The following is a 27,339-nucleotide window of genomic DNA, read 5'->3' on the forward strand; positions in this document are numbered from 1 at the left end:
GGGGCGGCCCCGCCCCGCCGGGTTCGCGTCGTCCAATAAAAGAGCGGCTCCGACCGTGGCTCCGCCTCCTCTTTCCCGCGGGGCACGCGGCCGCCGTGTGTGGGAGCGGGGCCGCCGCGTGCGGCCGCCGTTACGTAACCGCGGCGGGGTGGGGGCGCGGCGCCTCGCCTCACGGCGTGCCGGGGCCCGGCGCAGGTAGGACCGCGGGGCTGTGAGGCGCTGCCGGGGCGCGTGTGGAGGCAGAGCGGGAGGGCCGGGCCGTTCCCTCCGCGGTGTGTGTTTCCCTGCAGGCCCGGCTCCGCTCCGAAGGTCGAGGGTCCGACCGCGCTGAGGAGCGAGCGGCCGCCGATGCCCCCGCGCTGTAGCGGCCTGCGGGTCGGAGATGGACGTGGGCAAAGTCCGCGGCGGCGGCTCTGAGCGCGGCGCGAGTTGGTCAGCGGCGGCTGCGGACGGGTCAGAGGAGGCGTTGGGCCCCGCCGACAGGCCGCGGGGAGGGCGGCGGGGGGAGGCGGGCTCGGGGTGCGCCGTGGGTCCGGGAACCGGCTCTAGCGGGACAGGGTTTAATGGGCCAAACGGCAAGGAAGCGGATTTCTGCAGCCGGGAGGCCAGTGGCTGCTCAGCTGGAAGTTTCGGAAGGCACGGCAAGGTTAACAGGTAACTTGACAGCGCGGAGCGCCGACTGTCCTATTGCTTGAGCGGATGTCCTGACCTGAGGGCTGAAGTCGCAGTCAGGGACCTGTTGTAGCTGTGAGGCAGAGTCCTCACTTACTTCAGTGCACCAGGGAAGCCTGAATCGCAAACCGTGATGCTGATGATAGCCTCACGTGTAGATCTCACATCGCTGTTGCATAGCTCCTGATAAGATGTTTGCCTCGGTTTTAGATTGGCTGAATAGGTAAGTCATTGCCCCTCTGTGGCTTCTACATGTACTTAATCTAAAGACTATATTGAGTAGTAGTAGAGCAGAGAGCTATAGTTTCTGCGATGTTGATCTAGCATGTGAAGTTAACATGCAATACCTGAGCTCATTTACAGATTCATGCAGCAACAGTATACTAATAACAATGCCAAGTGGCCAGAAGTTATTTAAACTAACGGTGTTCATATCCAGTCTGTAAAATTAGAATCACTGTTTTGAGGATATTGGCGGTTAGTAACTGCTTATTATTCAGCCAAAAGAGGGAGATCTTGTTACTAACTTTGCTGTTGAAGCCTCCCAAGTCATGTGAGGAGTGAAGTCTTTGCATCAGGTGTATTTTCAGTACCTCACGTTTCCCTTAAATGCTTATATTTAGTTGCAGACTTCAAGGCTAGAAAGACTTGTATGCATGTAGAATTGGCATCTATTCATTATTTTAATAGCAGTGAAATCTAGAGTAAACATCAGCTTATTTTTAATTGATCATGATGTGACTTTGCCATCCATGACATGTCAGAGTTGGAAAGGAGGAAAGCAGAGGAGAAAAGATTAAGCATCAAAGAAGTGAGAAAGACACAGCAAGGAATGTTTCAGGATACTCTGTGACCCTGCAGCTAAGACTATGAAGTTAATTTAGTGAATAATTTTAGTTGCTTGACAGAAAAGAAGCTCCTATTCCAGAAGTCTCTGGTAAAGTTTAACCTCTGTTTCACAGTGAGCACCGGAATTGGAGCCAGTCTCACAGAGATATGGTGATGATGATCCAAGAAATGAAAAGGTGTTTGCCTGAAGACAAAAGGAGTTCCAGCAAGCCCAGTACAATCAGTGCTCTCAACTATGCCTTGCGGTGTGTCCAGCAGGTCCAAGGTATGTGGAAAAAGTCTGGAAGCATGGAAGCTATACAGCAGCTTCATTTGAATAGATGTGTTTCATAGAATAGTCAGGGTTGGAAAGGACCTTAAAATCATCTAGTTCCAACCCTCCTACCATGGGCAGGGACACCCCACGCTAAACCATGCCACCCAAGGCCTCAACAATTTGTTGTTTGGCAACAAATAATATTAAAACAAAGGAAAGCATTCCAGTTGTCCCACAAACACTTGATTTTCTGAAGCACTGGGGGTTGTTTTAAATAATCATGGTATCTTTTTTGTTGAAATGCCCACCTGCTGCTTCTCTTCTTCAGCATCCTATAGCTAATAGGTGCCTGCTAATGACTTTCTGCATATATTCAAAAAATAGCATTGCCCTTTGAAAAATTACTGATAGCCTGTGTTTTCCAACAGAAGTAGCTAAAATTGTTCTTTTGCCATCGTGTTCTGTCCTTTCTGCTTCCTCATGCTCGTTTTCCGTAAGATAAGTCACTCCAATAGTATAAGCACTATTCTTTTTGCCTTTGTCACTACACAGACTTTCCTCATCTCATTTGGACTTCACCAAAAAGATGACAAGAGTACAAGGGCTGTAAGAAACACTTTCAAAAAGGCTCCTTACTGACTTCCTTGTGTTTGTTTTGCTTTTCCTGTTTTTCTTCAATTTAGCAAACAATGACTTTTTCCAGGCCCTGAGTGACCGAAGAGTGTTTCAGACAGATGTGATGACATACAGCATAGAAGAGTTGGTGGCAGTTGCGTCTGAACACACTCCCAAAAACACTGTAAGGAATTCAGGCATACTTAAGGAGTTCATCACTCTTTCACTCTTTGTTTAGTCTCCTTACATCATTTTGTGGAAATAGGATATCTAAAATTGAAAAGCCTTGAAGTTTTAGCCAGACAAACCTTTGTGCTTTTAAAGGTTGATCAAGACTATTCTTTATCTGTGCTCAGGGTACCCAACAGCAGCAAGTAAAGAAAGACCTGTATTTCTTTTTTAGGCTCAGAAGCAACAAATACCTCTCCAGTTACAGCATAATAGACCCACTTAGCAGAAAGCTTTCAAAGCTGATCAAGTCCGTAGTTGTGAGGGACTTTGGGTTTTACTTGTGCTCCTGGACTTAGTTATTCTGTTGTTTGGGGGTTTTTTTTTTGGTAGCAAATCATTCTGGACAATCGCAAGCATCACTGTAATCTGCTTCAGTTTTGATACTGAAGTGTTATTAGCATTTGTAAGTCCTGAGTAAGCTATCTACAGCATTGGAGATCGGAGCAGCTCATGCATAACTTTAATTGGGTGCTAAGTTAAGACCCCATTTTTGAACCTCTGTCTTAGCTTGTGGTGTGTGGTGGGTTTGAGTTGATTGGGTTTTTATCCTTACAATACTGGTACCATGTGTTGGGGGATTGTTTTTAACAATGGTGTTTCTTCCAGGACACATTTGTGGCTGTATTTTCCTTGCTTTCTGGACGCATGGTGCATATTTCTGAGCAGGCGGCATCCATTCTAAACTGTAAGAAGAAAGTGTTGGATTCCTCCCGGTTTGTAGAGCTGCTTGTCCCTCAGGATGTGAGTGTGTTCTACACACACACGGATCAGTCCCACCTGCCTCTTTGGAACATGGAAAGTCAAACAGGTGAGGCTTGGCAATGCTCTTAAATGCTTTATGTGTCTTTCTGTCTTTGCAGAATGAGGATAGAATAGCTGTTCATTTTAAATGCTTATGCTAGCAATATACATCAGCAACACTCGTTCCCTTTTCACTTTGAAAACTCAAGTAGCTATGCAGCTAGTCCTAGCTAGTCTCCTAGAGGCTTAACGCTTACTATGGGGTAAGTAAAAGGCAGATAGATCATTGTTTCGTGCATCATCTTACTCGTTCCAAGTACTGCTGTTCTTTAAAAAGAAACTAAAGGTCTAATTGTGAGATTAAAGTTATTTAATCTACATCTTACGGTTGCTCAGGTGCTGTGTCTTTATGGTCTGCTTGCAGCCTGCTGTGAACATAGCTTGCTAAACCCAAGTTTTAAGCTGACTTGCTGTTTAGTGCTGAATGGGCTTAAATTGTGTCTTTTGAGTCCTATGTTATTTGTGAGCAATTCAAGTGTAGCTTGCATGCCACAGCCATGGCTTTTGCACACCTAACCATGGGGCTGTTCTGGCTTCAAAGCTGGGAAATCCAAAATCCTTGCTAGCAAAGGATATGAGACATCAGAAACTGCTAACACTGACATGCAAGGGATTACACTGCTTGAAAGCTAAGTATGTGCCTACCTATGGTAGTGGTGCCTCTATGGAGGAGTTATTATTTTCACTTTGCACTGTTACTGAACTTTCCTCTCCCCATAACTCTGGGCTGTATATAGGTTTTGGTCCATAGCTCCTAAAGCCAGGAATTTTCACCTATCCTTCCCATAGTGATGCACTGGAATGGAGGGTTTTCTAAAGATCATATGTGTTTCCTTTGAATTTAGTTCCAGGTCAGCTGTTTCTCCAGGAGTGAATGGGGTGGAGTGGAGGGAGAACACTTGAGGTGGGAGCAGAATGTTGAACAGCTAATTCACTAGCAAATACAGAGCAGGTTCAGAGACTTTGGTCTAGGTCAGAAAGTCTGGAAAATGCAGGGTTTAAAATAGTTCTTACAGGTCTTTATTAACTTATACTTCCAATGTGTGTTCTTCTTACTAGCTTCTCTGTATGAATATGCCCAGGTGAAGTCCTTTTTCTGCAGGATCAGGCAAGTACATTACTAGTGTGTTGGAAGGTTTGTATCGCACTTTTCCAGGAGGGGGAGCTGTCAGTAATAGTTTTTATGACACTACTCTAGAAAATGTGTTACAAAACTAAGAGTGGAATGAGAAAGTAACTTTTAGTGTAAGTGATAACATCCAGAAATTTATCTCGATTCTTTGTCAGAGCTGGAGTAGATATTGAAGTTAAAACGGGTGTAGAAAGTCGTTACAAAGGCCTGGTTGAGATCTCATCTAGGATGTTGTATGCAGCTGCCGCTCACACATGCTCTAGGAAGACAAATTCTCATGGGAAGTCCATCCAAGAACAACAGCTATTTGTGAACCGAGGCTGGAGTCTCATGTAGGTCAGTGAACCAAAGCTTGAGAGAGACAGAATTATGGGGTTTTTCCTAAAAATGGTACAGAATAAACAACAAAAAGAACTGTTTAACTCGAGGAGAGCACAAAAACCAAATGGGTGGTTCTCATGAATGCATTTTGGACTGAGAATTAGAAAGTTAGGGTAATGACATTTCTGGAACAGCCTCTGAGTGCAAGTATTGGAGGCAAAACACCTGTTTGGTTTTAAGGGGAGTGAGAGCAGTATTGCTGAATATGTTTGCCATGGATTGCAAAGGAGTGTGCTAAGGACCTCAGGGAATCCTGATTACCAGGGTCTGTGCTTTAGCATAACTTCTCTGCAGGGCTCTGAGCCCTGGCATAAAGTATCTGAGTCTTGAAACCAGTGCATTAATCCCTTTTACTTTCCCTCAGGAGTGGTAAAGATCAAGAAACACGTTATTACCCCTTCCGAATCACACCATACTTAGTCCATGTGTGTACTTCTGTCCATGTGGATACAGAATCCTGCTGCTTAGCTTTGGCTGAGAAAATTCACTCTGGATATGAAGGCAAGTCAGGAGACTGCAGTCAAAGAAACCAAGCCAACATTAAAATGCAGTATATGAAAGTCTGTTACTTTTGTTTAGAACTTGTGCTTAGGTAGGCTCACTCAAGTAAATTCCAATCTGTGTGTGTTCGTGCATGCAAATCCAGAGCATCTGTGCCTTCTTTACAAGGTCCCAAAGAATTTGACCTCTTCTCACTATTTCTATTTTTGAGAGAAGTCTGTACCACCTAAAACTGTGTAGTGTGATGTTTCAGATAGCAGTGAGCCATTAAAAAAGCTCAGGAGCCGATAACCTTCTGTCACAAGCAGAAGTAACAGGTTTTCTGCCTCAGTGCATATTTTGTCGCAATAAATATTTCTTTTTCTATTAGCTCCTCGAATCCCTATGGATAAAAGAATCTTCACCACCACTCACACCCCTGGATGTGTTTTTCTTGACATAGATGACAGGTGAGATTTGAGTCTTAAGACCTGTGAGGTGTGTATGGAGAGGTAGCAAAAAATCCTTTGGTGATGCAGCTGGAGACCCAAGTAATGTAGTTGAACTGTGCAGTTGGCAATAGTGAATTAAACAAAGTAGTTTTGTGTTAGTAGACTCATGGAAAAACATCTAGAGCTTGACAAATACCATCTTTGTTCAGTTAACATGTGAATTAAACAGAACTGCAGTCAAGTTTTGTTATCCAGGGCAGTGGGGGGTTCTGTGGGAACACAGAGAGTGGAAAACCCACATAATGCAAAGCTCTGGGGATTGCAGTGTGGAGATACAGCTGTACTGAGCTGGGCCAAATTTGGCAAGACTAAACCTGTCTGCTGCTGAGCCATAAGAGTGTTTTTATGACACACTTTTCAGCCTCCGTGTCAGATTTCCTAGTGACACTTATTCAAGATCCTTTTTTATGTTATATTTTCTCTTTACATATAGACAGGTACAAAGCTGCCTGCAAATGCGAACATCTACCAGATCTCCAGGCACAGAAATGTTTGTCATTAGTGTTTATATATCTGCATTGCACTGGATGATCATTAGAATGATCATATGGAGCTAAAAAAATGTTCTGTAGCCTTAATTCATAACGCTGTGGATCATGCGTGGGAACTTCACTGACAAGCAAAGGGTTAAGGATTTAAATACTCAAAACTGTATTATAATCAGTGATAACATGCTTGGGTTTCAGAGCAGTGCCTTTGTTGGGTTATTTACCTCAAGATTTAATTGGAACATCCATTCTGATGTATTTGCACCCAGAAGATCGCCCTTTGATGATTGCTATTCACCGGAAGAGTAAGTACAGTTGTTTTAAGAGGGATTTCTACTGCTTTCAGCGTTCTTTCGTTATCATTTTGGTTGGCATGTGACTGATCTGCAGTGTAGACAAAAACAAACTAATGAATTAAGGCAACCAGTTTGATCAAAGCAAATTCAAGCCCAGTTTTAAAGGACCCCATTGTTAGTGTTTGTGCTTGCACTCCTGTGTCGTAATGCAAACTAAAACTTGTTTCTTGATTGGTTGGGTTTGTTTTTTTCAGTCCTGAAGTTCGCTGGTCAACCCCCTTTTGAACATTTACCTATTAGATTTTGTACTCAAAATGGGGATTATGTCATACTGGATACCAGCTGGTCCAGTTTTGTGAATCCTTGGAGCAGGAAAGTAGTGTTCATCATTGGCCGACACAAAGTCCGAACGTAAGTCAGCTGTAGAATTGATCTGTTAAAGTGCTTTTCGTTGAATGCTCTGCAAAACGAAACAGTCTCAGTACTGAACTAGAGACCTGATGTTGCTCCTGCAGTCTGTGACAGCTATCTTGCAGCCCATTCCTTCAGAACAGCATTCATTTTGTTTAAGTATCAAAATAAGTGAATTACTTTGAAGTAAAAGGTAAAGCCAACTTTTTTGGGTTTTAACATGTGGTTTTGCACATGGTTGATGTCCAAATACCCTGATAATGAACATGTCTAAATCAAATATCAGGTTTAAAAAGCTGAGTAAAAGCTAAAATGCCATGTAAAAAGTAGATGACTTTAAGAAATGATTAGCTTACGTTCATTCATAATTGGCTCAGCAGAACAACAACAAAAAACATTACTTGACAGCCATGTAGCTGAAACAACCTTCTGATCTTTCTTCTGGAACATTCACTTGCTACAGAATTTAAGTATTTACCAAGGATAACTACTTTAAAAAAAAATGCAATTAGTATTGAATGTGCAAGTTTATTTTTCACGTTTCTCCTTAGTTTCCAAGAGATTTGGAATACGACTGTCTGCCTGCCTCTTACCTGTTTTTTCTGGGAAATGGCTTTTTGAGATGGCCTTTTGGCTTTTCAAAGTGATCTTTTATAGGGTGTGAATTTGTCTTCTGGGTGAAGGAGACACAGGTATAGATGCTTGTCAACCTTAACTCCTGTCACTGTGCTGGTGTGCTGACTTCCCTGGGGCTTCACATGAAGCACTGCTCCCGTAACACTACCTCACTATCCTAGCAGAGCTGCTAGTAGAACAGATGACATCCCTTTGTATTGATTCAGCAAAGCAGTAAAAATAATGATGATAAAGAATCTCTTCCAACTGTTTTAGCTACCCTTTCTTCATCGAATTTAAATGAATAGTGAAATTTTGTTGGCTCTCTCCAGAAGCCCTCTGAATGAAGATGTCTTTGCTGCAAGAAGTAAAGAAACGAGCCATGTTGAGAAAGAGATAAGAGAATTGCAAGGACAAATTTACAAGCTGCTTCTGCAGGTAAGGAAGGTGAAAGACTTTCAAAACACTGGCTGGCCTCAGTGAGGGGCTGAAGCACCTTGTGGTGTTCAGCAAACTACTTTGGGGATGATCTTTTAAAAGCTCTGAAAGGAAGGCTCTAAATGGAGACACGCTTGTGTGACAGCATTAGAAGTATGGCTCTGGGTAGCCTACTGGATTAGGAAAAAACAGTTTCTTTGCCACATTTGCCATGTCTTTAACCTAAAGAATAAATGTAAAAAAATATATATGTATAATATAAATATAATTGATAAAGATAAATATGTATCCTCAAACAGCTTTAAGCATGGTTAGGAATTTTTCCCAAGCAAGTGGCAAAGCCCAGAGCAATACTGACTTTTCACTTAATGTTTTTGTTTAGTTGAAGTTCTGTGTTTAAAGTCTGCTGTTTTCTTCTTTTTGTTCTCTCAGATGATGATTTATTTTCTTTAATTACTATTTTTCTCCCTCGTACAGCCAGTTCACAGCAATGTTTCCAGTGGTTATGGAAGTCGTGGAAGCAATGGCTCTTATGAGCACTATATGAGCATAGCATCTTCAAGTGACTCCAACGGGAATTGTGCAGAGGATATACAGGAACCAGTAAGCCCATAAATGTGTCACTGCCTGCAGAGTAGTACAAATATGGTTTTAAAAATGACAGTTTTAACTGTACATGTACAGAACTTTGTGGATTTAATTTAATTAAATCAACCGTGATAATTAGATGAGTTAAGTTTACAAATATCAGTAGATACTAGGCTTAGGCTGACAGTCTGCTGGAGTTTGTAGCTCCCTCGCAGTTGGGAGAATACAAGAACCCAGACCCATTTTAATGGTCTCCTATGGTCTCATTTTATTCTGACTTCATGTTTCACTTATCTCAAGATGACATTGCAGCAGATTTGTGCAGATGTCAACCGAATCAAGAACCTGGGCCAGCAGCTGTACATTGCATCAAGGAGCAAGCCACAGAACGGAAACGAGCAGGCTGTGAGCTCAGGAATACTAAGAGGTACGTTAATGTGATTATGATCTTTATGGTAACGTGAACTCTCTGTAGATCGATAGCTGTGAGTTTCTAAGCATGGCTTAAACGTACAACAACTTTGTAACTGCTCCCTAAGGTACAGAGGAACATATCCAGCTCTTTCTAGATTAATAGAGTTTTACTTCTTTAACATTTTCTAGTGAAAATGCAGGCTTGCGTATAGCAAATGTAAGTCTACTGGAGAAGCTTCCCAAAGCTACTTTATGTGGATTCTTAAAACGTGTGAATTGAGATGAAAATGCAGAATAACTTAGTAATGAGAGCTGTGCTGTCATAGGCCATATGTCCCTGTATAATATATATGTAGCCCAGTATATGTGTGTATATATATATATATATATGTTTCTCAGTGGGGCTAGTGTTTAGATGCCTCTGAGAGGAGTCTTTGAGGATTTCTTCTTTTCTAGGGAAGAGGCACACTGCTGCCTGTTCTCTTCAGACAGTGAGAAGTGATAGCACAGAAGAACCAGGCAATGTGTTTTATGATGATTCAAAGAACACTTCACGTGTGCCTTCCTATCAGCAGATCAATTGTGTTGATAGCATCATCAGGTAATAAACTATAAAGTGATTTTAGTGATACAAGTTTAAGAAGAATTGTTGGAAGGTGAATACCTAGGCAGTTTACATTGGTCTGGACTGTTTGGGGTTTGAGTTGTGAGATAAATTTGGGATGGATTGGGATAGTTTGTAAAGTTTTCTGCCTCTCTGGGCAATCCATCCCAACACTCAGTCAGTCTGAATTACACAGTAATGAAGTATTTAGGGCCCAAGGATTCTGTTTGCAGCTATTAATGTTTGCCTACTGATAGTTTCACCACTGATGCATAGGAGTTTAGGAGGATTTCAGTGGGCATGTTATGTCAATGTCTTCTCAATATACACCTTGAGAACATCCGAATAGAAGAGTTGATATAGTTATAGAATGTTGGTATATTTTAACCCAGAAGATAACATTTCTTTCTCTTTTTTCCCCTTTTTTCTCTTTTTCTTTTAAAGAGTAAATCAGAGAATTTGTTTAAAATACTCCCTGGAAAGCACATATGTGCCCAGAGCTTCCTGCAGTGAATTTAAAATACTAGTTAACAACACCTGGATCTCCAGTTTGGATTGTTCAAATGTTTGTCTCTCCAAATGGAGAGAAAAAAACCCCACAAGGTAGCAAGAGCTTCCTGTGATATGCTTTTATTTCAGATATCTAGAGAGCTGCAGTATTCCAGCATTCAAAAGGAAGTGTAAATCATCTGCAAATACATCATCGTCATCTTCAGAAGATGACAAGCAAGTCCAGCAAAGTCAGCAGGAAGCTGAGGCACTGGAAGGTAACACAAAATGTATTGACAATCATAATAGACAATAGAATAGTTGTCACACTAACAGCACAAATATTTTGGTTATGTGGTGAATAGTTGCTTACCTTGTTTAGATGTCACAATTAAGCTACAATATTAAGTCTTTGAACATAGAATGCATCAAAAGACCCTATTTTTTGTTGTTGCTAAATAAACCTGTTGCTCACTCATTTTATGCCATATGTTTAATATGTGCTGACATTGCTTTGGCATATGGATTATACGTGTAGTTGTATGTAAGACTGTCTTATTTAATAGTCTGCATAGTTACTTCCTGTTTCTGAACCACTTGATGAACTGGGAGCGTTGCTTGGAATGGAATTCCATGTAGAAGCTTTGTCATTTACCAACAGATACTGCCATACTTTCAGCAGTTAATTCCCAAACTCCAGTGTCTGCTGATCGGGAAGAGACACTGAAAGACGAGACAGCTGCAGGCATGGTTGGAGCTCCTCTGGCAGACTTGACCCTATCCAAGAAGGCTCCAAGTGTGGTGTCTGTCACCAGCCAGTGCAGTTACAGCAGCACTATAGTGCATGTCCCACACCCTGAATCAGGTACTGTTCACACTCGCAGAACACTGACTTGTCTCACTGATTTTTCCATTTAAACTGTTTCCAGACTGAAGTACACCATGAGAATGTTTTGTCCATTTGAGATACATTCTCATGAATAGAAGCTCTGAAATACCTGGATTTTATATACCTGGGAATTTTTACAGTATTTTAATAAATCTAGTTTTAACAGAGTGAACTATTGCTTTTCCCCTTTAACTTAAACACGTATCTCAAACACAGCACTGTGCTTTTGGCCATTGAGGATTAAAATAAAAATGGTTAGTGGGTCAGTGTTGCTTCATTTTAATGCAATAGGAGCTTAAAAATGAGTATTTAACTGCTACTGTACTAAGAAAATATGAAGAAAGAAGTGTCTCTGTAATTTCAATGTGAATTTGAAGTTTTCCAGACCATGCAAAGTAATTTGCTCAGTTGATGTTAGTGTAACTATATTTGATTGTGAAGGGTGTATTCTCCCGCCGCCTCTGCAGCCTTTATCTGCTCAGTAGCTCAGACTAGATTCTTTTGTGTGTAACCCTCTGGGTGTTGTGGGAGTTGATACCAGAAGGACAGAGCAAAGAGTGAGTAATTATTTTCTTCCCTCTTCAAAGAAGTGACTACAATGGAGGATACTACTGTTGGAAGTGAACAAATTGAGCTGCCTCCTGTGCATGCTCAGAATCTCACTACAGTGCCAGAGGAGTTAAAGCCAGTTGGGCTAACAAAAGAGACGCTGTCAGCCCACACTCAAAAGGAAGAGCAGAACTACGTTGACAAGTTCCGCCAGAGGATCTTGCTTTCTCCATTTAGGACTTACCTTCAACAGGGGAGCAGAAATAACAAGGAACATTCCTGTGGCCAAGGTAGGAAGCAGATTTGAGACACAGAGACTTAGTAGATGACTTACAAAGACCAACCTAGCAAGGAGTCTGGTTTTCCTTTGTATGATTTAGCAAGTATCTTACTAGGGCTACAAACAGAATACTTCCTTTGAACTGCCAAGGCTTGACAACAGCATTGCCTGCACAGAAGGTCTGTTCCATCTTGGATGCTGCTATCTGGGGCTTTTCACAAAGCAGATAATTATTGCAAAAACCGTGCAAATCCCAGGGAATATAAAAGATCTGATTGGGATAGGCCAGAATGATGGATAAGAAAGTTGATTATTTGAAGGATAATATTGTGAATATGTCAGCAAATCCGTCGTTGTAGTGTGTGGAACAGTTATCCAGAGGAAGGTCAGCTCTGAATAAGCCACACTCAATTGTCTGGGTATTTTTTCTCTCTTTCTCTCCCTCTTTTTTCTTTTCCTGTCATTTCAGTGAATGTGTCTCTTTTCCTTCCTCCTTAGGAGATTCCACTTCAAAGCAGATGAGCCCATCTACCTGTAAAAAAGGCAAACATGGAAAATTCAAGCGCCAGAAACCTCAGAGAAAGTCCTCAGATAACCACTCTACCAGTAAAAATAGAAATAGTCTTCCATGTGTGAAGAGAACAGTTCAGAAACAGGCCTTCTCTCCCTCAGAAGTGTCCTGTTTGAGCTCCTCCAGTATGAATGTCCTTCCTCCTATGGGATTTCCTGTCTATTCGGATCCACTGTCAAGTTTTCCAGCCTCTTCTGTAGGAGAGAAGCATGCCATTCACTCATTAAAACCTGAGCCCGTGTCATCATCACAACTATGCTGTGAAGCTCAGTCATGTCCAGCATTTTATCCCCCAAACATAGGCACGTTTATGGCTGTATTTCTTCAGAGTTTCCCTATGTATGCTCAGATGCCTCAGTATGTCTTTCTTCCTAGCCCTCAGTCTGTTTATCTCCCCTTTTCATATCCATGCACTGTACTACCTCCAGCCCCACCTCCTCCTGCTCCATCACCAATAGCACCACACGCTGTGGATCAGCCCTTTCCAGTCTCTTCTGCCACATCCATGGAGGACCAGCAAGAGGGACAGTGTGACCAGGCCCTACTGCTGAGTAGCTCACGGAGCAGCTCCCCACTTCAGTTGAATTTGCTTCAAGAAGAACTGCCAAAACCCATGGAGCTTTCCACTAGTACTGATGTTAAAGCACATACAGAAGCTAAATGTGTAAGTAGCATGAATTTTTAATGTAGAGACCCTGACTTTGATGATGTTCAGTCACAAATTAGCAGTGATGATCTGTGTTTCAGGGTCACCGGTTTCTGTTAGCTGCTTTTTCCAGTGGCTGTGCTATGTAGACTACAGGGCACAAATAGCACAGGAGGTGGAGAAAGCTGTTGATACTTGCAGCCGTGGGATCTTGTAACACTACAGTGTTGGCACTTAGCAAATGGCAGAAATGTGACATCTTCCAGTCTAGGCTGCCACAAGCTGCTTTGACTCAGCACTTTGGCATCAGCCTTTTCAATTGTTGGCCAGAAGTTTGGGTTCGGGGCTTTTATGCATGTGGAACTTGGTTAGTGCTGCACGGTTCGCATCCTTTTTCACCCAGTCCCACGGTCTCGGTGGAGAACCAAACCAAAGGGAAGATGCGCTTCTAATTACTCCCTCTGTCTCCCAGGGATGCAGCTAATGACCGAAGAACAGGGATCCGTGTGGGGCGGTTTCCATACTTGGGCATAGAAAAGGCCTCTCCAACTTCCGCGGTAAACTCAGAGGCAGGAATCTGAGCTCTGCAGGCAAGGAAAAAAATGCTGGCTCCTGAATCCAGGTTGGGCTGGAAAGGCTGGATCAGCTGAAACTGCAGGGTAGGGTCCTGGAAGGGGAGTTGCTGTACCTGTAGCCAGTGAAGCTGTGAGCTTCACAGAGTGAATCAGGGGAAGACTCATACTTTCATGGTAGTGCACCATTGCTTGGCGCATGTGGCTGCTTCATGCCATCTAACAGGAGGTGCAAAGAACTGACTCCTGCTCTCTTGTCAGCAGAAAATACTGACTTAATGCAACAGTACAGTATCTTGACCCACTGGGGAAGGATCTACAGCAGAAACCAGTAACCTAGAGTGCAGGTGCTTGCTGATTTCGCCATGAAGAGTGTTACCCTGAGTTTTAGACTGCCTTGCGTTTTCAGAGTAGAAACTCCAAACCTATTGAACTGATCTGAGAACTTGGTCAACATGTGGCAAATTCAGTAGATGCATGAAATTCCCTTGTCAAACTTAAATGTAATTGCCATGGATATGTTTGGTTTTATTTTTGTCTGCAGGACAATGATCCAGAAGACAGTGTTAGCTGTGCTAACCATTGTACTTCTAGTGAATTTACTGACCACTTGCAGTATGAGGGCTCCCTCTCAGGTGCAGGTTCAGCAGCATCAGGCAGTGGATCAGGTTTGTCTGGTTCTTCAGGCTGTAGCTCCAATGAGACTTCTGGTTCTGGCACAGGTAGGGAAATTCAAGATTTCAATGTTTGGTGCTAGGTGGCTTGCTAACATGTTGGTAATTTATAACAAGATACTGGAATGGGAATGGAAAATCTCAATAAGAGGATCTGTAGTCTTTACTTGTCACCAGCTTTCGCTGTTTGAAGCCAGGTTTGTTTCAGTCACTGTAGTTGGAAATGGCAGTCTAAGCCATTCCTTTAAGCTGTAAGTCACTCTTTTGCTCATTACTACTTTTCTCTGCATTAGATACTGGCTTACATCTTATTTGGGTAAAGGTAAATCTGCCTAGAGTGTGACCTCTTGAAACAGAAGCAGGGAAGTTAAGCCAGTTAATTTTGAGACGAATGAATAAAGCTTTGGAGATCTTAAGTTACTCAATAGAATGCACTTTTATCTTTGAATTCTCAATAGTGTTGTATCACTTGCTAGAGCAATCGTCTTGGGAGTACCTGTGTTCATATTACAGAACTAGCTTGCAAGAATCCACTGGTGTTTTATTTTTTGTGCAGAATTATTGGGATATCTCAAGACATCTGCATTCGTTTTCTTTTTCATGGTAATTCTCAGGTAGTGGGAAGAGCACCAAGTATTTTCCCAGCAATGATTCTTCTGAAGCTTCTAAAGAAAAGAATCAGGAAGGAGAAGAAAAAGGGACAGCTCATAAATCCAGCCATGAGTCAGCCTGGATGATGATGGATCACACACCTGAGCAAGTTCTAATGACTTACCAAATGCCAAACAGGTTGGAAAACATGAAAAATTTCTGACATGTGGTTTGGAATTGTGCATAGAACTGTAGAATTTAAAATGAGACTGTGGAAACAGTGCCCATTCCAGTGGAACCCCAGGAAGGGGTATTTTTGTGCATTTTAAGCCCTGGTTATTTCCTTTTGTCTGTTTTTTTTTTGTCTTCCCCATTTCCTCCGTCAGTTAAAATGGGATAATGTGTAACTTCTTTGCTGAAGTGTTAAGGGGATTGGTTATTGTCCTGTACTTTGAATGCATAAAGGGCTAAAAATACTTGCATGTTATTATTGGCAAATTGCTTGCAATTAGTGCTTATATTTGCAATGAGATTCCATTAAAAAACCCCAACCAAACAAAACCATAAAACAATAAAACAAAACAAAAACCACACCAAACACCCAAAAACTCCAAACAAAAAATAAGAGCAAAAAAAACCCTGACAGTTAAACCACTGTTGAAAGGAGCCTTACAAAGCAAATTAAGGTTTAACAAACTATAGTTACTTTTCAGTGGCTGATGCTCTCTAGACTTCAGCCATAGATAGATACTGATGAAGAAACTCCCTCAAGGTGATTGTATTTGGTGCCTGCCTTGCTTCATTCAGTGCAGCTGTATTCACAGATGTCTGTTGCCTGCAGAATTACAGAGGAAGTTTTAAAGGAGGATCTGGAGAAGCTGGCAGTCATGCAAAAGCAGCAGCCATGGTTTTCAGATGGGCAAAAGAAGGAGCTTGCAGAGGTACACACGTGGATCAGGACCCAGACTGTCCCACTGGAAATCAGCACCCAAGTAAGCAGTTGTGAAAGGAATCTGAATCTTATTCATGCCTTGGCTAGCCAGTGGCAGTGCCATTTCTCACCAGTGAGATGTTACAGTGGTGGGGTCACTGATGGTTATTCCTTGTAGATTATATAAGGAAATGAGTTCAAACACATTAAACAGATAAATGTGCCAAAATACAGAAATACGTTGTATTTCTTTGCAAGATACTTAAATTCTTTGTAGGGACCATCTGTAGCAAAGTTCCTTCAGTCAACGATTGGATGAATGGGAATTGTGTCATACTGTCACATAAGAGTCCATATCTAATAATGTTTTTTTCTGTTGGCATTAGGTCTTTTTCTTACAAAGCTGATTGTTGCTAGGATTGCACAGCAGGTAACACTGGGCTGTTAGTGGAGAGTAGAGCAAATGTGCTCAGCAAGCTGAAAAATGCTCATAATCACAGAGGAGTTTTAGGCATATAGTAAGAGACACAAAAATGGCTGCCTTTTGTAGGTGGATTCATTCTTTGAGAATTTTGGTGTCTTATACCTGATTATTTTACCTGGCATTACTTTTGGCTATTCTGGTAAACTAATTCTGAGTTGTATTAGTGTATGTTGATCAGTGCCCTAATCACTTTAAAGTGCTCCCAGGTACAATGGAGAAGAAAAGAGCAGAACAGAACCAGTCCTACAAAGACCTAGAGTTCCAATGTGTTTTACAGAGCATTTCAAGGCAGAGTGGGTTGTATTCATGTACTCATGCAGCAGAAAAATCAAGTATCTGTGATAGCACTGTCTGCTCTGTGTGCTGGGATTTTCAAATGTGGTTTTCTCAGCTGTGGTATTTATTCCTGGAGCAGAAAAACTGGGAAATCTATGTCATTGGCTCTGGAACAAGACCAGAAAATTAGTGTTTGTTTGCCCGGTACAAGAGTCTTGTGTGTGTCCTATTGTGGTTAGGACCACGTGTTTGATTCAGACAGCAAACTGGTATCCAGTGGTCTTGCAGAAAATACTGTTGAATGTTAACATCTCAAATGTTTTGAGATGCATTGGTATGCAAATACAAGTATTTGATAGCAGGATTTCTATTTCAATACGTGCTTTCAGTATCATACCATTTGTCAAGAACAAGAAAAATCTGGTCTGTCAGTACACTCAGGCACCTCAGCCTTTTGCTGTTGGTCAGTATGGTTGCTGTTCAGACTGCAGTCCAAATCCTTGGTGAGCATCTGGATTATAAGGCTGAAAGATAAGGCCTTCCAATTCAAGGAAGTCATATGCCTTTTTATCTCAAAGCTAAAACTGTGTGATCCATTAACCAAAGAATTCATTTCTGAGACGAGAAGTTGGAGATGAAAGTGCTTCTGAATATATCTGTATGATCTCTGCTTGTAGAAAGATTTTAAGCCCGGGGTGAGAAGTTTCAGGAGTTTTCAATGTGCAACCAGGATTTGACTCCTTGGAATATAAGAAGAATTTAAATTATTATGTTCTTGTTCCTTTTTAAAGGGCTGTGTTACATGTGACATCAGCGATGCAAGTTGTGAGGCTGCAATGGCTGCTGACAATATGGAAAACAAGGGAAAATTGCCTCCGCACCTGCAACACTGAAGTCACCAGCACATGTGTCAGTAAAACCACTTGGTGTAATTCCCATCCTCTTTTCTTCTGCCTTCGCTACATACTAGTGGTGAATCTATCTGGCTATCTCTTCCCAACATGAACAGTCACATATGTGAAACTAAATCTTCCTCCATTACCCCTTCGCTGCTGGCGTGACTTTGAAGACAATCTTTCACTGTGAGGCTGTTTCTCTTCCTGACCTCACAGACTTGATGCAGAATGGATTATGTTTCTGACTTCTGATTGCTCAATGATGAGCAAAATAGAAAGGAGTTCTGGGATTTGTTTGTATATTTGAACTTGGCAAGTAAGAGTCTGAAAAGATGCAGGAGTTAAGATCTACAGTGATGAACCTAACAGACTGGAACATATAGGCTAGATGTGTTGAAACCAGCATTGAAACCAAGCTCTTAATTTTCATTTGTTCAACATTTAAAGATCTAAACTGGAGATTCTGATGCTCTGAGGCTCTGTAATCACTGTAGCTGGTTCAAGAATCCAAAAAGCTTTTTGATGAGCAGCTGAAAACTGGCTGAGTTATTCTGCATCAAAATGCCTTTCACCAGCTTGTGCCCATCAAAAACTGAAGTGAAAAGAAGCAAAGCTATTTCCTATGTTTTTCATGATGAGTGTTTTGGAACCAAGTTGGTTTATAGCTTTTGCTTTTAAAGCTGTGTTTCTCAAGATCGGTGTTTAAAATTGATTGAGGGCCACTGGTTTGCAGCTCCACTACAGATGAGATTATAAGTAGCAATCAAAACAAAAAAAGTAATAATTCAGGAGTTATTTCCTTGTACAGGATCTGCTTTTCAATAAAAGACACATGGAAAACCTTTTCTATCAAGGCATTATAGCCTAGTTACCAGTTCAAGTAGCTAAAGGCAGTCTTTTGTGTTGCTAGTGCTCTGGGCAGCAGATTTTTATCTTGGTTTTTTTGTTGCTGATTTAGAGTAGTTGGATGAGCTGAATCCAGACGTAATGAATAGGAAATTTTAAGCCATTTCCCTGTTTTGTTTTTGTCATGGTGATGCCAAAAAAAACCCCAAAAGATAAAAGAGATTGAGCTTTATTTCTTCTGCTTTCTTGAAAAGTCACACGTTGTGGAGCCAAACTTGAACATCAGACCACAGACTTCTTATCACTGTTGACTTCCTGTACAAGTTTTAACCTCTTTCTTTATAATGGTGGCTCTGGCTGTAGAAATCCATGGACAAAAATGTAGTTTGTGCATGGTGTGAGTTTGTGGCTCAGAAAGTGGTAACCACTTTCTCTTTCAATATGTAAAAGGACTTGTTCTCATGTTAGTACTTCTAGCTTCAAGCTGAATGTCTCGAAGTGCTCTTCAAGCAGGACACGCTTCATAAACCTAGCAGATTTTGTCTGATTTCCCCTTTGTTTATCAAAGCTGGATGTAATCAGATTTTCTTCGTGGAGTTCATCACCTCAGCCTTCTCAACAAACACTGTTGGAATGTAACACACGATTCATCCTTTTGTTCTGTGTAACTTTTTTTTCTGCTATGTGAAGGTTTTTCATGTTTTGTTTCATTTACTGGTGAGCTTCAAGTGGTTTGACTGAGTTACAAATACTGTGATCTGCAGAGCTTTGAAGGAAAACTATATTTATCTAAAGAGGTTTGTTAGTTCTTAGAATCAATTCAGTGACAATCTTTGTCGTTAAAGCCTATTTCAAAGAAAGGTATTTTGACAGAATTTCAGGTCTGATTTGACCCAGGCAGCATTCTTTGGCTTTATTTTCTAAGTGTGCTTGTGTGCTGTTTGTGCCTATTGCTTTCTATTTATTCTCAAGCTGCATTTCATTGTCTTTCAGTTTTTCAGCTTGAACTTGTCTTCTCTTGTGTTGTAAATCAGCAGAGGTCTACCCATGGTCAGTAGTTTTTGTGTTCAAACTTCAAACAGCTCTTAAAATGAGAGACTTTGATGGGTATTTACATATAGCAAGTCATGTACTCAAGCAGGAAAATGTGAGCAATACCTTATACCTTTCTTTTTCCAGCACTTTCCAAATAGAGTATTCTGCTTTATAACCACACTGTCCAAACTATTTGCTCTAAAACATGTAATAAGATGCTTTGTGTTACAGGTTCTTTTCTTAATTGGGAAGTTTCTTAACTAACTTAGCTGTCAAATTATGCTTATGCACTAGAGTCCATTCTAGTTAGATGTGCTTACGTTGACTGCTTTAATGTGTTTTGAGACTTGGTGAAATAGATCACTGTGAATGCTCCAGGTAAGAATGGCTGTCTCCTTCAAAATAGGTAGAAAGTGGAAGCCAGAAGGGAAGTGTAGAAAAGCAATTTTTGCTGTGTGTTATATCCTGAGTATGAAAATGAGATGGTTTGCAGTGTGTTAGCAGGCATACATATCATCCACGTTACAAACAGTGGGGCTTAGTTTAGGAGAATGGTAGTATGCACCTAAGAGTTGAAAGATGCTTTTCATCTGTAGGTCTGGAAATATGTTGGTTGTATAAAAGAGGCAGAGAGACAAAGGGCTTGCACAATATTCAAACCAAATCCAGGAGTATAACTTGTAGTTCACTCACTGTATCCTGTGCTGTCTTTGCTACAAGTGGTCAAGTTTCTGACCTTTATATAAAAACTTGATCATATTATATGTGTTTCTTGTTTGGAGATGTTAACTCTGTTTGTACCACTTGCTACTGTAAATTTGTGCCCAAAAAGTTCATACAGCAAACAGAAATCCTAGACATCCTAGTTTCTGTAGTTCTGTGAACATCATACCCTCTGACCATATAATAATGAAGGTGCATGTGCCTAGGAGCCTGAATTCAAAGTTTGTAATCCTGGCTAAATCTTAGGTGCATGCCCTTGTCTGGGGCTATGTTTGTCCTGGGTTATAGAATAAATATGGTGTGGGAGAAGAACATAAGAGTGAAGAGGTGAATCGGTGCCCTGTGTGACGATGAAACTAAATATTTGCCCAAAAATCAAGTGGTGTTCGCTGCAAAACCAGGTTTAGGACAAAAACCAGTTTCTCAAGCTACTCTTTACCCTGCTAGAACCACAACATCTTGCAGTCAAATGCCTCATCAAGCTGTTTGAGAAGGACCTCGTTTCCATAAGTTTTCAGGAACTGGTAGTTTCTACGTCGGTTTATATTACTCTTTCAGTCTCTCTAGTTTGCTGGAGCAGTCAAAGTGAGATCCAGTTCTGTTCTGAAAGACCAGTGGAGTAAATAGTGCAGCCAGATCTGCACGTGCTATTTTGCTTATGTGACTTTGTCTTACCTGGCATAATGTAAACATTGCAGACAGGTTAGAGCTGTTGTGAAGGTCACTTCTTTGGTGACCAAAGGGAAAACATGCAAGTGCAGTAATGATGCAGTTAATACCCCCTGTGGGGGCAGCAGCAGTTTAGAAACCCTCGGTGGATTTCTCTGACAATTTCTTTTTTGTTGTATCCATAAAGTATAGAATTCTGGTTTTAGAAGAGGAGTTGATGTGCAGATATTTTCATGGCATTGTGAGGAAGAGGAGGGACCCAAATGTGTTTTTCCAGTGCGATGAGTATTTGCTGAATGAGTCATTTATTGGTAAGTTGATCTTCCAGCTGAATCAAGTTTTAGATCACAATCAAATGAATTTTTACATCAGGAATATTTTATTGATATAATACTCAGCTGGGGGTGAATTTCCAGGTGTGATTTTTTGCTGTAGACTTCAAAGGAGCTTCTGGTTTTATAAATAAAACGGAAAATATGCTGCAAAAAAAAAATGTTTCCAGGGTCTGTTTACTTTTGGTGTTGTTAATGTCTAGAAAATAGACTTGTAAGAAAATATTCATGACGTCTTTCTGATTGTACATAGGTGCTCTTGTGGGGTTTGCTTATTTTGCTTTATGTTTGCAATATTGGAAGCGGAATTGAACAGATTTATTTCTTTTCCCTCCAGTGTTTATAGGCTCTACCCCTTTCTGTGTCTATGAAATAAATCTGTCTTAGATGGTTACTCATTTAGATAAATTTGGAGTCTTTCTTACAGTTTTTAGTGACTGATGAGGAGGCAGGAAAGGAGGAGCTTCCAGACAGGCACTGACTGCTCTGTTGTGTAAGGATGAATGTTCAGAAGACTTCAAGTAGCTGCATGGTGCATCCAGCTGCTGTAAGGACATTTTTCTTTGCTATAGCTGCCTTCATCAGTCTTACAATTTATGTGAGGTGAGCAAGCTGCATCAAGCCTTGTTTAAACAGCACATGTAGAGATTTATGATGTATATTATTGCAATCAATGTAGTATGTGTATTAAGTGAAGTTTATGTCAAGCTTTCTTTGAGCCTTGATTGGCATGAGATACATGCAGAACATGTACTGAACAAGGTAAGGCTTCACAGCTTAGACTGAGAATGTCTGTCAAGATTGCCACCCGATGGAGCGGGATCTTTAGCTTTATTCATTGCAGATATTACTAGGAAGTACCTGAGATTGAGCAATTATTTCTCTCCAGCAGCAGTGAGAGCAGATGCTTGATCCTGATACTGAAATGTGCTGATTGTTTCCGTGGTGCCTTGGGGATGTCAGGAGGGGATTGGCCACTGTTAAACTGCCATCCCTCACTGGCTCAGCATCCTCAGGGGATGCAGCAATGACCCTCGCTCCCTGGCATCCCAAGCTATGTCAAGAGACCAAGCAACAAAAGAGAAAGTCCTCTTGCCTCTGGAATTATATGCAGCTGAGGCATCTTCTGAGAGGTTTCATGGGACCCCATGGGAATCTTACTTCCCCTGCCTGAGTTCTTTTCATGTTGCGCATTTATCTCTGTGCCATTACTTTCTTCCTGTTGTGCTGAAGTCTAAAGTAAATACCACACTGCTCACAGCATCATTGCAAAACATCAAGAATTTATTAATTTCCAGGTAGCACAGAATCTAAAGTTAGGAGCTGTCTTCATGTTTCTTCATTCTCATTTTAAATCAAAAGCAAATCTATAAACATGTTTTCAGACATCTGTATAAATTATGCAACCAAAGTCAGGGGGACTTTGTTCTCCTGTTTACACACAATATTTCCAGAAGCACTCGGAAAGATTCCCACGTTTCTTGTACTGTTTCCTATCCTTGGTCAAGGAGCGGCCCAGCAAAGCAATCCGAGGATGATTTCCATAGGAAGTCTAAAGTCAAACAACATTAAACAAGTTACTGTTGGATGATAAATGTTCCCAGTGGGAAAGTCCATTCTCCAGTGCCCCAACTGCCTGCTCATCCGTGTGTTCTGACTGGGGGAAGGAGGGGCGATTGGCCCATGTGCCCTCTGATTTAGGTGATGCACTAAAACTGGTCCCTGCCTTCTGCCTTTATATTTAATTCAGCAGGAATTATGTTCTCTATTTACCTAATGGTTCATAACAAATCTGATAATACTGTGTAGCCTATGTTGTGGTCGGGGGGAAATGATGTGCAGCTTATGCTGGTTAATGGCCTGGCCTGGTGAAGCTGGAAATCGGCCTTTATTTAGTAAAGCAGTTTTTCGGGGTGGGTGGAATGAAAAGCTCTGGATTATTTGCTGTCTTCCCCACCTCCCACTTACCTAACTGCTAGATGATTCCAGCTTCAAGAACACTGTGGCATATTTTAGTCTATGCTGTTTATGAAGTCTTTGGTTCTTAAATGATGATAACAATTTCATGTATTTTAAAATGTGGTTTAAAATGTGGGGTCTTGTTTTTCTTGTTTCAGTGACAGATGGTCATTTTACTTACCTCTTTGATGTTTTCCCTTGGGTTGTAGCTGCTGGAGCTAAGACCTGGAGAGGGGAGACATAATGAAATGTTTTACCATTTAGAAATCAGGAACCTCCGCACGGCATTGTGTGCCATGTTGCTGAAGCCAGCAGAAGTCTGGAATGTTCAGTGTACCAGACAGAAAACCCTTTCGATGCAGCAGGGCCAGTTCTCCTTGCAGGATCTGGGATTCAGCAGATGCAAACTGTATTGTCCTCTTCAGCAGGAATCTGTTGCCCCCAGAACCATCTATTGCTGTTGATTCTGCACCTCCTGCAAGTACTGATGGTTTCTAAGAGACTGCTGTTTTGTCTGCTAGCTCCTTCTAGGCCAGTTTTTATCTTGCCCTGGTTTTGTTGTATGGAGGTTTTACTAAACTGACTTGAATACTTTTACAGCTAGTATTGAGCTGCAAGCATGGCTGCTCAGCAGGTTTCCCCAAGGTCCCAGTTCACTAAATGTCAGCTATCTGTTGTCTGCACATAATGCTGTGTTCCAGAAAATACCCAGGAGTGGGACAGAATATTTATGGAAGCTGGACATGCAGATCATGGGTACTCCTCCATATACTGTTGTGATAAATCCTCACCTCCTTTGTTGTCTTCAGTCAGTGTGCCCAAGAGCTCTGGCAGGAACTGAAGCAGGGAAGTGCTTCCTAGGCTGCCCAGCCTCTCCAGGTTTAATCTTGGATCTTCATGAGCTGCAAATGGAAGATGACAAACAGGCATACGGTAAGAGGGTTTTTTGCTTTGAATCCCTGTTTCAGTCTGTCTCAGATGATTTCTCATCAGGTCTGTTGGCAGCCTGATGAAGACTATAATGAAATTGCTCATCCTCATTTAATGAATATGGTAGGGATACTTGTGTGTTTTGTCTTGAGGTTTTTTCTTCCAAAGCTTTGAGAAGAGATACCTTCCTGATGTTAATGCCAGGTCCTCATTTCTTTGGCAGATCTTTCTTTAAGAAAGTTTTTTGACCCAACAGCAGCTGCTCCCATGGCTTGGGGAACTCACACACCAGTTTTTAGTCCATTTCTTTATCAACTAGTTCCTATGCTGGAGCTTTTTTATGAATAAAGACAAAACTTCCTGTTCAAGGCCTATTAACCTGTTTGGGTTCCCAACTATTAAATGCAATAAAATGAGGTGAAGGGCAGGATAAATGTAGGAATATTTTGGCAGCTATGCTTCTCGATGCATTTCAGTCATCTCTCTTATTTAATGTGTGTACTAGTTACAGATACTGCTACTTTTTCTGAAACAACAGGTCGCTGATACCTGGTGGAATTAATTTGTAGGTGCATAGAGAATTTAGAATCCTGTAACTAGGCTGTGCCCCAGGGCAGGTCTTCAACAGGAGCCCTTCGTGGTGTTACACTTGAGGTAAATAAGGCTTTTATAATCTGAGCAGTAAATTTCATGTTTGCTAATATATAGCAGACATTCAAAACTGTGGGCAATGAGAGGGTGCTATTGTCAAACTCCAGTTGTGGAGATGAGTGTTGTTTTCTAGTTGCACTTCTAGGTGATGCTATGGCATTCTAGTTGCTCTTACCTGCAGGGTGGGTAAGAGTCCCTAACTCCTTAATAGGGTGTATATATAAGAAAATAAGCTGCTGAAAATAATCCTTCAACACTTCAAAATCTCAGACAAAGATCAAGAACAGGAAAACCTTTGACGTCCACATTGTTAGTTTGCGCACTGTACAAATGGACAATTGCAAAGGACAGTGGGATTTCAATGTAAGACACTGTATAGAGTATTGTAACTTCCCAATAATGTGCTATGTGGAGATAGTGCCTCTCTCTAGCCTTGTATTATTTTTTAATTCAGAGCAGTGTTGGCAGGTAAATTGATTTTGAGATTAAAAAACCCAAACCAACAAACAACAGCAACAAAACCCAAACCAAACCACAAAGCCAAAAATAAGAGCCCTCTTTAATACTGAGTTCTATCTTATCCAGTTCACAGACTTTATATTAGCAAGGAAGATTTAATAAGCCTAATGGATGTCTTCAAACAAATGCAGTAATGTTAGAGCCAGCTTGTTCACCCTGTGATGTGATAGATGCTATCCATACTGAGTCATGGTTGTCTGTAAATGCAGGTTACATAGAGGAAGGTTTAAGAAGATGCTGGCTTAGTGAGTCCAAGATGTTCAAAGCAAGCTAGGGACTACTGATACCTATAAACCAGCACAATGGCTATTGTACCTGACAACCAGGTAAGAACAGCCACTTCTTAATAGTCAGCTTTATGCATTAGCTTTGGGTTCGATTTGACTGGCTTTTCAGAACTCATTTCAGAAACTCTTCCAGCACAGGTCAGCTCTCATGACAGCAACCATCCCGATTGTTGTGCATCTTTACTGAGCTCTTTCAGTCTTGACTTATGCTATAATCCCAAACTTTGAGGGCAGCTTTTTCAAGCCAGGATTCATTCTTCCACGGGACTGAATGGAATCTGCTTTAACGCAGTTAGCATGCTCAATACACTATTTTTGTAGTGTAAGACAGATTTGCCTGTTCTTGATCTCAGTAGGAATATATCAATCTCTGCAGTAGGTTTCCTCCTTTTTAAATACGGCTTCAGCTAAATATCGCTGTACAGCCAAGTTTCTTTAAATTACTCATTGCCTACTAATTCTGCTTCAAAGACAATGCTGTGTATGCCAGCTTGCATTCAGTGCTGGAAGGCTCGGGTACCTTTGTCTCCTGGATCTCAAAGCAGCAGGAATAAATATTTAGGGCGCCCAATTTCCCCCATTTTAAAGAGTAGCCTTCACTGATGATGTCACATGTGCTGCCAGCGTTGGAAAGGAATTCCCACCTTTGCTAAGCTGGTCAGCACAGATGAAGGCCCCTCAGAAAGCATAGCTGCTTCTCTTCTGAGTTTACTGCTTCAGCCCCTGCTTTCTGACCATTAAAATCAAAATGCTCTTACCTGAGAGTTGATACGACATCTCACTGGCATTGATGATGGGGAGAGATGAGAGAGGACAGGAGAAGCCAATAATAATGAGACAGCAGAATACCAGCTTATGCATTGTTGCCGTGTTGAATGGATCTCGTCTTTGCCTACCCCTGTATCTCCGAACTCCTGTCTGTTGCCTCTGCTCCCACTTTCACCCGTTATATAGCCGCTCATGACCTCATAAATATCATCATGTTCTCTCCCCCCCTTCAGAAAAAAAAAAATCCAATGAATTTATTGCCCATTGATTCTAAATGGAAACCACTTTGCATTGATGTAATTTTTCAAGGTAACAGTTCATAGACAATAAATTTACTGTCTTATAGCTTGGTGTACAAAATGGATATTATATCAAACCAAGCACAGTAAAGTTTATAAATCTGGCATTAAAAAAAAAGTAACTTCCAGTTATAAATCATGAGTTAACAAAAGGGTCAGACATTAGTTGAAATGACCAGAGCAATCAGACAGCTGATTTATGAGCCTTAGCAGCCTTGACGCAAAGCATCTGATATGAAATTCACTTTTTTTTCTTCTTGGAGATGGATGGATGTGTTGTGTTGTATTTGGGGTTCTTGTGCCAGAAGAAGTACAAGAGAAGGGGAGTTAAAATACTGAGTTCATTTACAAAGGGGATGGAAGGGGAGTTTGATTTCCGAGCTCCCCAAGCCCCCCGGAGCATTTCACATCTATTTATTTGAGAAGACCTCATCCAATGTTGCCCTAGAGAACTGCCTTGGCAGAGAAAGCACAGCTTCCATCTGGAGACTTGCTTGGTACATATAAACTACTTGGTTGATATTAAACACAGGTCCCCCTCGCTAGACTGGGAGACCCTTTTCCATTTTGCTTATCTTCTCCTTCCCCCATTGGAAGCAACTACCTAATTCTGTGTGTGTTAGCTAAGGATTTTTTTCCTTGCTCAGCTTTTGCTTTTTTTTAATGCTAGCACAGTAGTTGCTGTATGTA

At 41.3% G+C, this 27,339-nt stretch overlaps 2 protein-coding genes across 16 annotated transcripts; one reads left to right on the forward strand and one right to left on the reverse strand.

The window, feature by feature from the left end:
- The first annotated feature begins 82 nt into the window (after positions 1-82).
- Positions 83-21,494, forward strand: PER3 (period circadian regulator 3). Of its 15 annotated transcripts, none has more exons than XM_080631433.1 (22): positions 83-654; positions 1,635-1,786; positions 2,461-2,576; positions 3,230-3,431; positions 4,484-4,532; positions 5,302-5,438; positions 5,809-5,887; positions 6,616-6,722; positions 6,968-7,124; positions 8,048-8,177; positions 8,655-8,780; positions 9,066-9,192; positions 9,636-9,780; positions 10,423-10,550; positions 10,934-11,137; positions 11,749-12,000; positions 12,489-13,225; positions 14,324-14,501; positions 15,068-15,242; positions 15,886-16,036; positions 17,527-17,644; positions 21,097-21,494. In XM_080631433.1, the coding sequence occupies exons 1-21, from the start codon at positions 383-385 to the stop codon at positions 17,626-17,628; spliced, it is 3,726 nt and encodes a 1,241-aa protein (XP_080487559.1). In that variant the 5' UTR covers positions 83-382; the 3' UTR covers positions 17,629-17,644; positions 21,097-21,494. The 15 variants fall into 15 exon arrangements, 13 of the variants coding, with proteins under 13 accessions (XP_080487559.1, XP_080487561.1, XP_080487560.1 ...); XM_080631428.1 differs by having other exon boundaries at positions 89-195; positions 291-654; positions 17,527-21,492; XM_080631435.1 differs by having other exon boundaries at positions 10,423-10,562; positions 10,955-11,137; positions 17,527-21,493.
- Positions 21,495-22,671: 1,177 nt separating this feature from the next.
- UTS2 (urotensin 2) lies at positions 22,672-26,749 on the reverse strand (the record flags this gene model as incomplete). The annotated part of the gene is made up of 4 exons (XM_080631448.1): positions 26,341-26,749; positions 23,987-24,097; positions 23,377-23,420; positions 22,672-22,788 (listed from the first exon to the last, which is right to left on the reverse strand). Exons 1-4 carry the CDS (start codon positions 26,441-26,443, stop codon positions 22,672-22,674), a joined length of 375 nt encoding a protein of 124 aa, XP_080487574.1. The 5' UTR covers positions 26,444-26,749.
- Between the last annotated feature and the right edge of the window lie 590 nt (positions 26,750-27,339).

Source organism: Psittacula echo (genome assembly GCF_963264785.1).
Source record: "Psittacula echo genome assembly, chromosome: 17".
Classification (NCBI taxonomy): Eukaryota; Metazoa; Chordata; class Aves; order Psittaciformes; family Psittacidae; genus Psittacula; species Psittacula echo.